The sequence below is a fragment of the Octopus bimaculoides genome, chromosome 22 (assembly GCF_046866305.1).
Source record: "Octopus bimaculoides isolate indiv1 chromosome 22, ASM4686630v1, whole genome shotgun sequence".
NCBI classification, from domain to species: Eukaryota; Metazoa; Mollusca; class Cephalopoda; order Octopoda; family Octopodidae; genus Octopus; species Octopus bimaculoides.
Genome location: NC_142949.1, coordinates 7359131 through 7376630, shown reverse-complemented (window position 1 = coordinate 7376630; position 17500 = coordinate 7359131). Strand labels below are relative to the sequence as shown.

At 39.0% G+C, this 17500-nt stretch overlaps 1 protein-coding gene across 1 annotated transcript in view; it reads left to right on the top strand.

The window, feature by feature from the left end:
• LOC106873493 (uncharacterized) overlaps positions 1–17500 on the top strand; it is a 296970-nt gene that overhangs the window by 96859 nt on the left and 182611 nt on the right. The window contains 1 exon segment of the mRNA XM_089339867.1: positions 8823–8933. Within this exon segment, the coding sequence (XP_089195993.1) occupies positions 8823–8933 (111 nt within the window).

Here is a 17500-nt window from a genome sequence, read left to right as displayed (position 1 = left end):
ACAACTACAATATGGGTGGTACATGTCAGCCATAACTAACCTCAACACCCCCTCCCCTCCCCCACAGCTTCATTTGTTTTTCTTTCCTTCATTCTTCTCAGCCTTGTCACAACATTTCTATCTATCATCGTTAATACAATACATCCTCACCCAATTTAATTTACAATGAAACTCCTTCCCTACACCGTTTCTCTGCTTATTTTACTTCCTAAATTATATATACACTTCCCACAACATATATGTATATATACATCCTGTATGAATAATTTATATGTTTTTGCAATATACTTCCTGTCTGGGTACTTTAGATATAGATGAGCAAGAGGGTTAGGGTGTTTCATTTAAAAAAAAAATGAAACGCCTGCAATGGATTTGAACTTGTGATGTATGTGTTGATAATATAATGCAGTGGTTCTCATCCAATGGACTTCTTTAACCCTTCAGCATTCAAATTATTCTGTCAAATGTTCTGCTTATTTATTACCTCCACCTTAGCGAAGGCGGAGGTATTGTTTCAGTTGTATTTGTTTGTTTCTTTATCTGTCCGTGGACAAGATATCTCAAGAACTGTTGGATGGATTCGGATGAAACTTTCAGGGATGTTTGGCCTCGTGACTGGCATGAACTGATTAGATTTTGGGATCGATCCAGTACTGGATGAGGATTCTGGATTATTTTTCCTGTCTTTTTTTTTACTTAATTTTTGAGAGCGGTTAGGTTCATTTTTAGTATTCTCATTTGAGAGAGCAGTCGAGTTTATTTTGGATATTCTCATTTTAAAAATCATCTCCAGCTAATCGTTGAGAGGACGTTGGTGTTGCCTTGGCAGAGGTTTGTGCTCTCTGAGCGCTCTTGTTCATCTTTGAGATTTCAATGATGTGACTGTTTATTTTCAGAATGATATTGTAGGGCAGGTGTGAGAGGTCAGATCTTGATGGGTTGAACATAAACCAAGTAGAATATTTCGGTTGGATATAGCTGGTTTAAATGCAAAAGAGTTAATTCCTATTTTACTCAGGTGGTCCCTCAAAACCATTCCGTGTTTCGAAAATCCTGTTATATTTTATTATAATCAAATATTATTAGGAACTAGCTGACCATGTGCCATCAATAATGAAGGCTAATTTTAGTATCTTATATGTAAATAAGGTACATAATAATCACACATACAAACATTCACATACTTTCGTTGTTGTTGTTGGCACTCCGTCGCTTACGACATCAAGGGTTCTAGTTGATCCGATCAACGGAACAGCCTGCTCATGAAATTAACGTGCAAGTGGCTGAGCACTCCACAGACACGTGTACCCTTAACGTAGTTCTCGGGGATATTCAGCGTGACACAGTGTGACAAGGCTGACCCTTTGAATTACAGGCACAACAAAAACAGGAAGAAAGAGTGACAGAAAGTTGTTGTGAAAGAGTACAGTAGGGTTCGCCACCATCCCCTGCCGGAGCCTCGTGGAGCTTTTAGGTGTTTTCGCTCAATAAACACTCACAACGCCCGGTCTGGGCATCGAAACCGCAATCCTATGACCACGAGTCCGCTGCCTTAACCACTGGGCCATTGCACCTCCACACTTTCGTTGTACATGCACACATATACACACACAGAGTGGTGATGGTAGCAGTAGTGGTATCATGATAATGATGATGATGATTGTAATAATGAAAATGGTGGTGGTGGTTGTAAAGATGATGCTGATGATGATAGTAATGATATCCTCAGAAACCCTTTTTTTCCCCCCCCTATTCACCAACTGCTACATAAGATTTATATTCACTTTGACTCAATAAACTCGGCTGGGTCACAAAAAATCAATAAATTGTAAACCAAACCATCCACAAGGATAAACTATTGAACTCTGTTGCTTTTGTTGATATTATATTTCTTTTAAGTTGCATTTATAATAATAATAATAATAGTAATAATAATAATAATGATAATAGTTATTATTATTATTATTATTATTATTATTATTATTATTATTCATATACACATAACAAATTAGACTTGGAAAAGAAAAAAATATTCTAACATGTGTAAGGAACCCATTTTTTGTCAAAAATTAGGTTAAAAATATATGGGAGTTTCTTATACATGGATAATATAATTCCTTACAAAACCCTTTTTCCAAATTTTAAGCCCCCAAAATTACGGGGTTCCTTATACACGTTAAAATATGGCACTTCATTATTGTTATTTATCATTATTTTATTATTTTGTTTATTATCATCATCATCATCATCGTTGTCATTGTTATCATTATTATAATAGCCGCACTGGGTGTACACGATCAATAAAATGTTGGGTGTCCAACTACCAACCGACCCAACTGGAGGCTAATGACTTGCAGCATTTAATAAATCTCCTCAGAAATGGCGGCGTCTTGTTGATGTTGAAATCAATCGCGACAACATTATTATTTAATGCAATAAATCTCACGAGATTTAATCTTGTTTGTTCAGCGAAGGATGACAGCTCTGTCAGGCCGTTCGTTGGGCCTTGACAATGTATCGTGCTATTAATAAGTAAAGCTCAGCAACAATATCACAGATTTGGCTGAACAGGAACTGGGGAAGAGAAAAGAAATCTATGATTTGATACTGAGGTGGGATTCATAGTAGGAGACAAGTTTTTAGTTTGTGCCTGCACACACACACACACACATCATATATTATGTAACGTGTGTGTGTGTGTGTATACACATGTGTATATAGTGTATATATTTTATATATATATAAATTATGTATATGTGTGTGTGTATATATATATATATATAAATTATGTATGTGTATGTATATATATATATATATATATATATATATATATATATATATAATACACACACACACACATATATACACATATATATATGTATATATATATTATATGTATTATATAACATGTCTGTATATACATATATATATCATATGACGTGTGTGTGTATATATGTATATATATATATATGTGTGTGTGTGTGTGTACACACACAGGTGCTGGCATGGCTGTGTGGTTAGAAGTTTGCTTCCCAGCCATATGGGTCCAGGTTCAGTCCCACAGTGTAACACTTTGGGCAAGTGTCGTCTACTATAGCCTTGGGTTGACCAAAGCTTTGTCAGTGAATTTGGTAGACGGAAACTGAAAGAAGTCTATTGTGTATATGTATATATATATATATATATATATATATATATATATATAAACCTAGCCAAGGATAAACCTCTGTACCTGGCTTTCGTTGACATGGAGAAAGCCTTTGACAGGGTCCCCCGATCCCTTATCTGGTGGTCAATGAGGAAACTTGGGATAGAAGAATGGCTAGTGAGAGCTGTGCGAGCCATGTACAGAGATGCGGCCAGTAAGGTGAGGGTTGGAAATGAGTACAGCAATGAATTCCGGGTAGAGGTAGGGGTCCACCAAGGTTCCGTCCTCAGCCCCCTATTATTTACCATAGTCCTCCAGGCAATCACAGAGGAGTTCAAGACAGGTTGCCCCTGGGAGCTCCTCTATGCTGATGACCTTGCCCTAATTGCGGAGTCACTATCAGAACTAGAGGAGAAGTTTCAGGTGTGGAAGCAAGGTCTAGAATTGAAGGGCCTTAGAGTCAACCTAGCTAAAACCAAAATCCTAATAAGTAGGAAGGTAGATAAAACACAAACCCCTTCAGGTAGATGGCCCTGCTCAGTATGTAGAAAAGGAGTAGGTAGTAACTCTATAAGATGTACCCGGTGCAAGCTATGGACACATAAGAGGTGCAGCAACATCAAAGGCAGGTTAACTAGCAAGTTAGTTTTTGTTTGTGGCAGATGTTCAGGTGCAATAAAGACTGCAAACAAACAGGAAACAACTTCTATCTCATTCCAGGGTGAAAAACTAGAGGTAGTCGATAGCTTCCGCTATCTGGGCGACCAAGTTAGTAGTGGGGGTGGGTGCGCTGAAAGTGTAGCTGCTAGAATAAGAATAGCCTGGGCAAAGTTTAGAGAGCTCTTACCCCTGCTGGCGACAAAGGGACTCTCACTCAGAGTAAAAGGCAGACTGTATGACGCATGCGTACGAACAACCATGCTACATGGCAGTGAAACATGGGCTGTAACTGCTGAGGACATACGTAAGCTCGCAAGGAATGAAGCCAGTATGCTCCGTTGGATGTGTAATGTCAATGTGAATACCCGTCAGAGTGTAAGTATCTTGAGAGAAAAGCTGAACATTAGAAGCATCAGTTGTGGCGTGCAAGAGAGACGATTGCGCTGGTATGGACATGTGGTGAGAATGGATGAGGATAGCTGCGTGAAAAAGTGCCACACCCTAACAGTTGAGGGAACCCGTGGAAGAGGTAGGCCCAGGAAGACCTGGGCTGAGGTGGTGAGGCAAGACCTTCGTACATTGGGCCTCACCGAGGCGATGACTACGGACCGAGACCTTTGGAAATGGGCTGTGCGTGAGAAGACCCGGCAAGCCAAGTAAGATCGTTGCCAGTGCCCCTGGACTGGTTCTTGTGCGGGTGGCACATGAGATGCACCATTTTGAGCGTGGCCGTTGCCAGTACCGCCTGACTGGCTCCTGTAGGATTTTCGAGCGAGATCGTTGCCAGTGCCCCTGGACTGGCTTGTGCGGGTGGCACATAAAAGACACCATTTCGAGCGTGGCCGTTTTCGTGCGGGTGACACGTAAAAGCACCCACTACACTCTCTGAGTGGTTGGCGTTAGGAAGGGCATCCAGCTGTAGAAACTCTGCCAAATCAGACTGGAGCCTGGTGTTGCCATCCGGTTTCACCAGTCCTCAGTCAAATCGTCCAACCCATGCTAGCATGGAAAGCGGACGTTAAACGATGATGATGATGAATTAAGGGATCAGCAAATAGTTGCTTCACCACATACCGAAGTTCAGAAATAGCAGCTAAAAAGCTGAGACTCCAACAGATAGCATTACCTGTAACTCACAAAGGCAAAACAAGAAGAAAAACAAATGAAAACTAACCAGTCGAAGTTAATCATAAATGCGTTTCTGGATTAGGAGCGATAACACTCCATTTCCTTCATCGGTATGATATTCTAGCTGCAAATTCGACGGTGCTAGCAAAACTGTGCATGCATGAACGAGTGAACATCATGCATCGGCACAACCTGGAAGCACATCTGAACCTACCTCGGCCAGCCAGTCCACTATTCCTCCTCAAGAAATTACCATGTGCGTCACAAGCAATACTGCAGAAAATTTGCGGTTTACTATCAGGGAGTGAATAATTATTACAATTAAAAGGGTAAAGGTTTATCAATTTATTAATAAATTAACAATTAATAATTTTACCAAGCCCTTCGGTATGTAAACACCATTATCGGTGGAGAACTTATTTAAAAGTTCTTATACATTTATAAACATAATTAAGGGATCAGCAAATAGTTGCTTCACCACATACCGAAGTTCAGAAATAGCAGCTAAAAAACTTTTAAATAAGTTCTCCACCGATAATGGTGTTTACATACCGAAGGGCTTGGTAAAATTATTAATTGTTAAATTATTAATAAATTGATAAACCTTTACCCTTTTAATTGTAATATATATATATATATATATATATATATAGATATATAAAGAATAACAGAATGTATCTTAATGTTTTAATGTTTTACTTGCTTCGGTCATATATATTATAAATAACCCGTAAATCATGATACACAGATATTGTTTTGAGCTGAGTGGGGGTGCTAGATTCCTTTTTTTGAAAATATAAGGACACAGATCATGTCATATAGCCATCTGGAGATGATGTCTCCTGGGGCTAAATTACAGCAACATTCATCCTAAACCAGGACTGCCATGTTATGTTGGCAAACAATCTTTACTCAGAAAATTCATAATTCTTGAAGCATGAAAACCAAATGTTAAACAGGTCTGCCAATTATTCTCGTCATGCCATCATACATGCACAAACATTCTTAAATAGCGGAATAACTTACCAATATAGGGTTTTATGTTAAAACCAAGGGACCAGATATTTTATATTTTTTTTATATTGATTTTTGCTTTTTACTTTTTGTTGCATGTAGGATTTTGTGCATAATTAGTAACGGAGTTAGTATGGCGTCATTTGTTTTGATTAATTAATTAATTAAGTGCCTGTATAAAACTTTTAACGATATCTCAATTGAATAAATATTACGTTTTTTTTTTCCTCACTTTATTATATATTTTAATATTATTTCTTTGGGTCTTTAAATGTAATTAGCTTGCAACCTCAGGAGATTTTAAAAGAAGGATCTAATTATGCACCTAATTATCCAAAGAGACTCCTTAATATATGCATATATATACATACACAGACATGACAGAAGTAAATAGACACCTTTATAATCATTAAAATCTATCTAAATCTGAAATTATGCATTCAAATTAGTTATTAATTGTTATAATGTGAATATTTAATATTTCGTAGACATGCCCTTTGCATTTTTCAATGCAAGGACCCTATTAGGCATGTTGATGATCAGATGATGAATGTTCCCTTGCGGAATATCTTGCCCTGGTCAAACTGTCCAACCCATGTCAATATGGACAATGGACATAAAACGATGAGGCTGACGATGATGATGATGATGATGATGATATAATATGCCGTAATATATTTGTAGTATAATAAAGCTCTTAGTGAAAGCACCAAGTTGTAAGCAATCAAATACCATTTTCTAGTTCTTTGCACATTAGAAAAATTATTGTTCTTGAAGCATAAAGACCAAATGTTAAACAGGTCTGCCAATTATTCTCTTCATGCCATTATACATACATACACATTCTTAAATAGCAGAATAACTTACCAATATGGGGGTTTTATGTTAAAACCGAGGGACCAGATATTTTTATATATTTTTTAATATTAATTTTTGCTTTTTACTTTTTGTTGCATGTAGGATTTTGTGCATAATTAGTAACGGAGTTAGAGTGGCGTCATTTTTTTTTAGTTAATTAATTAGTTTATTAATTAATTAAGTGCCTGTATAAAACTTTTAACGGTGTCTCAATTGAATACATATTAAGATTTTTTTCCACTTTATTTTATATTTTTATATCATTTCTTTTGGTCTTTTCGAATAAATGTAATTAGCTTGCAACCTCAGGAGATTTTAATAGAAGGATCTAATTATCCACAGAGACTCATTAATATATGCATATATATATATATATATATTATCATCATCTTCACACACACACATGCATAAATATACACATACATATATATATGTATGTGTGTATATATATATATATATATTTATTTTATTTATTTATTTATTTATTTATGGGTTTCAGCCAAGTGGCTGTGGTCATGCTGGAGCACCACCGTGATTTTCCGTCTTTATGCTGTGCTCTCTTCACGTTCCTTGCATGGCTCTTCTCCACTTGATATAGTCCAATCAAGAGTTTTGATGGCACATCTGGTGTATAAGAGAATTTGACATCGCTGCCCTAAACTGTGTCTCATTTCGAGCCATTGGTTCGTCTGGTATTGTGGAGAGGAAAGTGTCGAGTTTTGTCTTGAAGACCTCCACATCCATGTCTTGCAGGTCTCTCAAATGTTTTGGCAGGGCATTGAAGAGCTGAGGTCCTCTGAAACCAAGGCTGCTGCAGTATCTCGTTCTTATGTGAGATGCAGTGGACATGTCGAAGAACCTAGGCTTGAAATGTAAAAGACTTCTCCATTTTTCCCAAGTGTCAAACTAATACATTTGCTTGTTGTTCCTATACCTGCCTTCATTTTTATTTTTCTATAAATTTGAACTATGTATGTATATATATGTATACCGACAGACAGACATATGTATACACACACACACACACACACACACACACATATATATATGTATATGCATATATGTATGTATGTACAGCATGCAATGGATAAATTGTCACCATTTTACATATTCTGAAGTCGTCTGGAGGCCGTGGTTGAAGAAGTCGTCTGGAGGCCGTGGTTGAAGAAGTCGTCTGGAGGCCGTGGTTGAAGCCAATGGTGATTTTATTGAATAAATTTACTCTTTAGTCTTTCAAGATAGTTATATGTAATTTTGGTAAATATATCTGTTAAAATGGGATATCAGAGTTATTTTCATTTTTGCGTAATTTAGACAACAGTTTATTAACCCTCCTCTCTCTCTCTCTCTCTCTCTCTCTCTCTCTATATATATATATATATATATATATATATATATATATATATATATATATATATATATGTATGTATATATACATATGTATATTCACACACACACACTAATATACATACTCATATATATAGATATATGTTTATGATGCAAACTTCACACCACAAGGTTATGCCTATATACATACATACATACATATATATGTGTATGCAAATACATATATGTGCACACACATACATGCATACACACATGAGAGAGGTGGCATCATCATCATCATCATCATCATCATCATTTTCAACGTCATTGCTCTCACTCCAATCATCATTATCTCCGTGCATTCCTGTACTGGATAACTGTAATATGTCTGTCTGTCTGTCTGTCCACCTGTTGTCCGTTCTTTGGTCTGCTCGTCTCTCTATCCATCTCTGTTACCGATCTCTCATCCTTCATCCAGCAGCTTCTCCTCATTGAAGTCTGAAACATCCTTGGTTTTGATAATTCTTATTTCAAGAAACACAGTGCTCCAGCATGGCCACAGTTTGATAACTAAAACAAGTAAAAGACAAAAGATAACTTTTTTTTTTTTTTTTTTGCTTTTTTTTTTTGCTGTGACACTCCAATCAGTGTTATTTAATTAATTTGTTGTTTTTCTCTCTAATTGCAGACCTTTGAAACTGAAATGTCGTCCAGAGCGTGTTACTTAATTAAACGCCCAAAGGTTTTTGAAAGTGTTTACCGAGGTGAAGACATAGAAGTGGCCTCTCGACTTCACAAGGTAGGTTAAAAGATATTTCTGTATTAATCACAATAAAACAGGAAAGCTTACAGCCACGGTTGGTGTGTATCCTTGATAAATTCACTGAATTAATTAAGTAATGACACCTACAGGTCCAACATTTTGCAAAAGTATTATTAACTTATACTTTTCTACACCAACAAATATAGAAATATATTTGCCACTTAAATGCGGCTAACCCCTAAGGGCGAATGCTACTGTAGCCTGTAGCCCCAGGAGAACATCTCCTCCAGCTGGCTATTGACACACTTTCTGTGCCCTGTTGGTATTTGCAAAGGGAAGTCATCCTTCCCATCGTCAATCTTCAAAGATTGGTGATTGTCGTGCGCTGACGAAGGGTAAATACCCAGAAACCCGGGTCCGTGCGTATCACGTCAGATCGACGATGGGGAGGATGACTTCCCTTTGCAAATACTGATAGGGCACAGAGAGTGTGTCAATAGCCAGCTGGAGGAGATGTTCTCCTGGGGCTACAAGCTACAGTAGCATTCACCTTTAGTGGTTAGCTACATTTAAGTGGCAAATATACTTCACGTTGTCGTGCTGCTACTGTTTATATCTCGTTCTGAGATTTATTACCAAATATAGAAATGTTGTACATTTACTCAGTGGTTCATTTACCATTAGTTTTGTGAAATATGGAGAAGGTTATGCATTGCTGTTGAAGTCTTCATAAGATTAGAACATGTCCAGAGTTGGAGTAAAGATTGTTAGCCAACATAACATGGCATCTTGGTTTAGGACGAATGTTGCTGTAATTTAGCCCCAGGAGACATTGTCTCCAGCTGGCTATATGACAAGATCTGTGCCCTTATATTTTCGAACAAAAAAGTGGAGGGTGAAAGTGTTAGCAAGAACAGGACAGTGAGAACAAGACAGTAAAAACAAACGGTGAGGGCTGTTGAGCCAAGATGATAGAAAAGTTATTATGAACGCTAGGTAGACGAGCCATGAGAGAAGAGACAGAAAAAAAGCATGTCTTTTCTCTCTCTCAATCTTCATCTTTGACCCTCGCGTCGCTGACACATGACGAAAAGAGGTCTCTCTTTCTGTCCACTGCCTTCTTAAAGAAAAGACGTGCCATTTTCTGTCTCTTCTAAGAAAAGAGAAGTCGGACACACATTTACATATATACACATGCCTTAGTGACAACGCTTTCATCTCATGGGATAGAAGGTGATCTGACCAGAGCTAATACCTGGATGAAGTGTACCCTGTACTCTCTGTAAAGTGTTTGGTGTTAGGGCAAAACCTTCCAGCTGTAGAAACTATACCGAATGTGATATGTATGAATGAGATGTGGTCATCCAAGCTATCTTGGAAGGCAATAGCCCTTCATAAGAAATAACTTGAACCACACACACACACACACATATAAATATATATATATATATATATATATATATATATATATATATATAATTTTAGAGGTAATACTTGATAATTGCAAGCACCTGTATGTGTATATGCATCTGTATATAATGCTTGGGAAAGAATATATTTACGGTTGAAGATAGCTTTATACCATACTGTCTATCAATTATATACCCATATAATGATGCAACGACTATAAAGCTTGAAACACGTGTACCGCGGAATCCTTTGTGTTCTGTTTTAATTTTACATTTTTAATTTATATATATATATATATATATATATATATATCATCATCATCATCATCATCATCGTTTAACGTCCGCTTTCCATGCTAGCATGGGTTGGACGATTTGACTGAGGACTGGTGAAACCGGATGGCAACACCAGGCTCCAGTCTGATTTGGCAGAGTTTCTACAGCTGGATGCCCTTCCTAACGCCAACCACTCAGAGAGTGTAGTGGGTGCTTTTACGTGTCACCCGCACGAAAACGGCCACGCTCGAAATGGTGTCTTTTATGTGCCACCCGCACAAGCCAGTCCAGGGGCACTGGCAACGATCTCGCTCGAAAATCCTACAGGAGCCAGTCAGGCGGTACTGGCAACGGCCACGCTCAAAATGGTGCATCTCATGTGCCACCCGCACAAGAACCAGTCCAGGGGCACTGGCAACGATCTTACTTGGCTTGCCGGGTCTTCTCACGCACAGCCCATTTCCAAAGGTCTCGGTCCGTAGTCATCGCCTCGGTGAGGCCCAATGTACGAAGGTCTTGCCTCACCACCTCAGCCCAGGTCTTCCTGGGCCTACCTCTTCCACGGGTTCCCTCAACTGTTAGGGTGTGGCACTTTTTCACGCAGCTATCCTCCTCCATTCTCACCACATGTCCATACCAGCGCAATCGTCTCTCTTGCACGCCACAACTGATGCTTCTAATGTTCAGCTTTTCTCTCAAGATACTTACACTCTGACGGGTATTCACATTGACATTACACATCCAACGGAGCATACTGGCTTCATTCCTTGCGAGCTTACGTATGTCCTCAGCAGTTACAGCCCATGTTTCACTGCCATGTAGCATGGTTGTTCGTACGCATGCGTCATACAGTCTGCCTTTTACTCTGAGTGAGAGTCCCTTTGTCGCCAGCAGGGGTAAGAGCTCTCTAAACTTTGCCCAGGCTATTCTTATTCTAGCAGCTACACTTTCAGCGCACCCACCCCCACTACTAACTTGGTCGCCCAGATAGCGGAAGCTATCGACTACCTCTAGTTTTTCACCCTGGAATGAGATAGAAGTTGTTTCCTGTTTGTTTGCAGTCTTTATTGCACCTGAACATCTGCCACAAACAAAAACTAACTTGCTAGTTAACCTGCCTTTGATGTTGCTGCACCTCTTATGTGTCCATAGCTTGCACCGGGTACATCTTATAGAGTTACTACCTACTCCTTTTCTACATACTGAGCAGGGCCATCTACCTGAAGGGGTTTGTGTTTTATCTACCTTCCTACTTATTAGGATTTTGGTTTTAGCTAGGTTGACTCTAAGGCCCTTCAATTCTAGACCTTGCTTCCACACCTGAAACTTCTCCTCTAGTTCTGATAGTGACTCCGCAATTAGGGCAAGGTCATCAGCATAGAGGAGCTCCCAGGGGCAACCTGTCTTGAACTCCTCTGTGATTGCCTGGAGGACTATGGTAAATAATAGGGGGCTGAGGACGGAACCTTGGTGGACCCCTACCTCTACCCGGAATTCATTGCTGTACTCATTTCCAACCCTCACCTTACTGGCCGCATCTCTGTACATGGCTCGCACAGCTCTCACTAGCCATTCTTCTATCCCAAGTTTCCTCATTGACCACCAGATAAGGGATCGGGGGACCCTGTCAAAGGCTTTCTCCATGTCAACGAAAGCCAGGTACAGAGGTTTATCCTTGGCTAGGTATTTCTCTTGCAACTGTCTCACTAGAAATAAGGCATCAGTAGTGCTTTTACCTGGCACGAACCCAAACTGCATCTCATCTAAATTGATTCGCTCCCTAATTAGTTGGGCTATGACCCTCTCTGTAACTTTCATAACCTGTTCTAACAGCTTGATGCCTCTGTAATTATTTGTATCTAAAGCGTCCCCTTTACCTTTGTAGCAGTTGACTATGATGCTGCTACACCAGTCATAGGGTATGACTCCTTCGTGTATCACCTGGTTCGTAATACGGGTGACTAGGCTATAGCCAACACTGCCAGATATTTTGAGCATCTCTGCAGTGATTCCTGATGGGCCGGGGGCTTTCCCGGTCTTCATACTCTTAATTGCTTTATCTACCCTGGTACTATCAACTCGGATAGCTGGTCCCTCTATTGGGTCGACATAAGGCAGGCTCTCTTTCTCCCATTCATTCTCTTTATTAAGCAATCTATCGTAGTGGCATCTCCAGACCTCTTTCTTTGCATCCTCATTTAATGCAAGCGTACCATCATCCATGCGAACACATTTCTCTCCTACAACATCACTATTCTCTCTCCTACACTGTCTTGCAACCCGAAATACCTCGAGTCTTTAGACTCACCCGTCGAAGATGACGTATGAGTGTTCAGCTTTTACCGAATGATCTGCACAAATGATGCTCGCAGAGCAACGTGAAATGAAGTGTTTTGCTCAAGAATGCAACGCACCGCCTGGACTAGGAATTGAAATCGTGATCTCGCGATCGGGAGTGCAACCCCCTAACCATTAAGACACACACACACACATTTCTAGTTAGCTATTTAATACACCAATTTGTATATAGTTTTCCCCATTAACATAATTTAGTTTCAATGAATTTTTCTGCCTTTCTATCTGTCTACCGATCTACCTGCTTCTCTACCTACCTACCTTCCTGCCTGGTAGGTTAGTAGCTTCTAGTTTCTAGCAAGCTAGCTTCTTTCTCATTCTTTCTATCTGCCCATATGCTTGTCGAATTACCTACCTACCTACCTACCTACCTATCTATCTAGCTATTCAACTTCTTCAAGTATCACCTGAAGAGGAAGTTGAGAGTAGAAAGGGAAGTCTTGTCTAGTGAATGCTTCAAAAAAAGATGGGTGAATGTAGCAAGGATGGCACGTGTGAACGACGGAGCCATCTTGAGCATAACCCTATGAACAAGAAAAAAAATAAAACAAAAAGGCAAAAGAGAGTCACTTACTGTTATAGTTTCTTCAATGAGAATATTGACCAAGGTTACCGTGGTCTTTTCCGTGGGCTTTTCCTTCCACGGCTAAACCTAAACTGTCCTCCCCTCTTTTTACACGAGAACATTACTGTGTGATACACGATCCCTATTGATCGGCCTTTCCTTTTCTTTTTTTCGATCCCTTTTGATCGACACCACCAATTTTTTTTTTTTTTTTTTTTCTTCCTTCCTTCCCCCTCCCAAAAAGAAAAGCTCTACATTGTATTTGTCCCATCTTCGTTGAGCCCTGTGTGGCTAATAAAAGAAATGTATCTAGCTATCTACCTGCCTATCTATCTATCTATCTATCTATCTATCTATCTATCTATCTATCTATCTATCTATCTATCTATCTATCTACCTGCCTATCTATCTATCTACCTATCTATCTATCTATCTACCTATCTATCTATCTATCTACCTGCCTATCTATCTATCTACCTGCCTATCTATCTATCTATCTATCTATCTATATGTCTATCTATCTACCTACCTACCTGTCTGTCTGTTGGTCTGTCTATCTAGTTGTCTGCCCCTCTCTTTTTCTTTTCCCCTATCCATCTATCTCCAATACACATACCAGCCTCTCTCTGTCTATCTCCTTCCCCCCCCCCTTTTCCCCCTCTCTCTTTCTCTTTAACTACTTTCCCACTTGTACATATATTTCTCTTCAGTCACTTAATACAGTTTGTACAAAATATATTAACACTAACTTCAGATATTGAATACAGTGAAGCCTTATGTCAGTCAGGTAGCTGTAGAAGCAGTTGTTGAATGATAAGTAAACTTGTAGCTGATAAGAGGGAAATCCTGAGAGAGAGAGAGAGAGAGAGAGAGAGAGAGAAAGAGAGAGGGGGTGGGCAAAGCGGGAGAGAGGAAATCCCATAAAACATGATGCTATTAGGAGAAACTGCTGTGCAGCTTGTTTTATTATTTTAATATGAGTTTTGTCTATATTAATGTGAATGGATGGAGGCGGTGGTGCTGTGTGTGGGGAGACCAGTCTTTAGTGAATTAACTGTCTGTCTTTCATTATTAATAAGAACGAAACGAAACAATTGATCGCATCTTATCAAAGGGAGTTTGGTCGGGTGTATGTGAGTATGTGTATGTCTAAAGAAGATTTTGTGTGTGTGTGTATATAATAGAGAGAAAGAGTGAGAGAGAGAGAGAGAAAGAGAGAGAGTGTGTGTGTGTGAAGGTTGTGTGCGTGTGTATAATAAGGATTATGTGTCTGGGGGAGGTTTTGTGTATGCGTGCGTGTAAGGAAGGTTTTTGTGTCTGTGTAAGGAAGATTGTGTGTCTGCGAGCAAGAATGTGTGTGCGTGTGAGCGATTTTGTGTGCTTGTATGTGTAAAGGAGTTTGTGTGTGTGTGTGTGTTTGTATTTAAGGGAGGTTGTGTGTATATGTTTAAGGAGGTTGTGTTTGTGTGTGAGGGAACTGTGCGTGTGTGTAAAAGAGAGTGTGTGTATGTGTATGTGTAAGAGAGATTTTATGTGTGTATGTTTAAGGAAGGTTGTTTGTGTGTGTTGTGTACTGTATGGTCCCCGTAATGTGAGAGAAGCTGAGAGGGGGGGGGGAACTAAAACTGAAAGAAAATATAAGAATGCCGTAAAAAGGCAGAGGAAGAAAAAATGGTCATAAACCAGTGGAGGTGTAATCGGAGACGCGATAATGATTCTGCTTTATCAACATAGAGATATGGAATATAATGTGTGGTGGTGATGATGATGGCGGCAGTTGTGCTGCTGGTTTATTGGTGGCGGCAGTTGCAGTGGTGGTAATGGTGGTGGTGGTGGTGGTGGTGGTGTTGGAGCTATTCAGGGGGTAAATTCTAAAGTAATCTGCCTTCTGCTTTGCTTTGCTTCCGTGACTGCTTTTGTTGTAACACACCAAAACAGCCATCTACGTATCATACTTAATGTATACATACACACTGCTGACAAGCCAGTTACTGCAGTATTTGTCCAGAGACAACATCCTTTATTTTCTTACTGCATTAAAAACAATACATCAATAAATATCACAGTATAAGAGAGATTATCTTATGGACAAACTAATCAGTGTGTATATATGCATATGTCATTATTATTTAAGATGTCGCACAGTATCCAATATCATGATGTTGATTGAAGTTATTGTGTCTACCGAGGTTTTGTACTGTCTGTGAAGTCACAACAAGGACCTCAGACAAACAATACTTTATGCAATATGCATGCAGTTCCAAGGTACTTATTTTGTCGATCACTTTTGCTGAACTGTTAAGTCACAGGGATGTAGACACATCAACACCAGTTATCAAATGGTCATGTCAGACAGACACAAAGACACACACAGATATATATACGTTTCATACATACATACATACATTACATACACACATATATACATACATAAATACACACATCATACATACATGCATACCTGGTGGTTGTCTACTCCCTATGCAGAGTTTGGCCACCTCCTGGGCCTACACCTTAGAACCATCAAGGCATCTGATATAGCTTTTAAACCAGACAGTGTTTTGAAAAGACACCCACATAGATTGCACCTCCAATTTGGACCACCAAGAACTGCAGATAAGTTATGATCTTTGTGGATCTTAAAATAGCTTTTGAGGCCTCCATTAGATTTGAAAACCTTTTGGAATACATACATACATACGTGCACACACACACACACACACACATACTGTGTGTATATATACGAGGGGTGCCGAAAAGTTCCTGGCTTTGGGTAAGAGAAAATACAGGACAATAAGTCAATTATGATTTTATTCAACATATTCCCCTCTCAGATTCACACACTTATCGCAGCGGTCCTTCAGTTTTTCTGAGCCCTGTAAAAGGACTCGGAAGGTTTCACCTCCAACCAGGCCTTTCATGACACCCTTAAAGCTAGGAACTTGTCAGCACCCTCTCGCATACATACATACATACATACATACATACATACATATATATATATATATATATATATATATATGATAGACTTCTTTCAGTTTTCCACCACCAGATCCATTCACAAGGCTTTGGTCAGCCTGGAGCTGTAATAGAAGACACTTGTCCATGATGCCATGCAATAGGATTGAACCCAGAGCCGTATTGGGAAGCAAACTTCTTACCACACAACCATTCCTATATACATGCACACATGCACAATTTTGGTACTATATGCAAACAATTTGATAGCTATATATATATATATATGCTGTTTTGCAGTTATATACACACAGTTTTGTTTCTATACACACACACATACTCATTTTTTGTTGCTATACACACAAACAGTTTCATGACTATACACACACAGTTTTGCACCTATATACACCCTGTTTCATGCAGTGGTAACATTGAAAAACTCTGGAGTTTATTTCTTCGCTAGTGTGGAGAACGAATTTTCCAACCAAAATCTCATTCTTGCTATCAAAACATCTCTCTCTTCGTCTTGAATTTCAACGATAAACTTCTTTGACTGTAATCTATCCCTGATATACAAATAAAAGTCTTTTCTCATCTTGAATTTCTGTGATAAATCCCTTTATCTCTCTATTATCTCTGATAATCATTTAAACACCCTGCTTTCATTTGCTCCACAGTTCCACACTCTATTTTAACCATTTCTTAAATTTCATTTCTTAAGTCTTTGAATCTGCCGTCTCAATGTGTTGTAAAAATTTCTCGACTCTTTGACTCTGAAATTCCTCTCTATTTTTTTTTTAGCCATTTCTGATCTCTTGCTTCTCAAATCTCTGGCTTATATCATTCTGCTCTATTTTTAAGACTTTTCGAGTCTTTGGCTCTAAAATTCCGCTCTAATTAAATCATTTAGATGCAAGCTTTGAAACCATGTGGTCTTGGGTTCAATCCCACAGCATGGTATCTTGGACAAGTGTCTCCTACACTAGTTCCAGGTCAACAAAAGTCTTGTAAGTGGATTTGGTAGGCAGAGACTGAAAGAA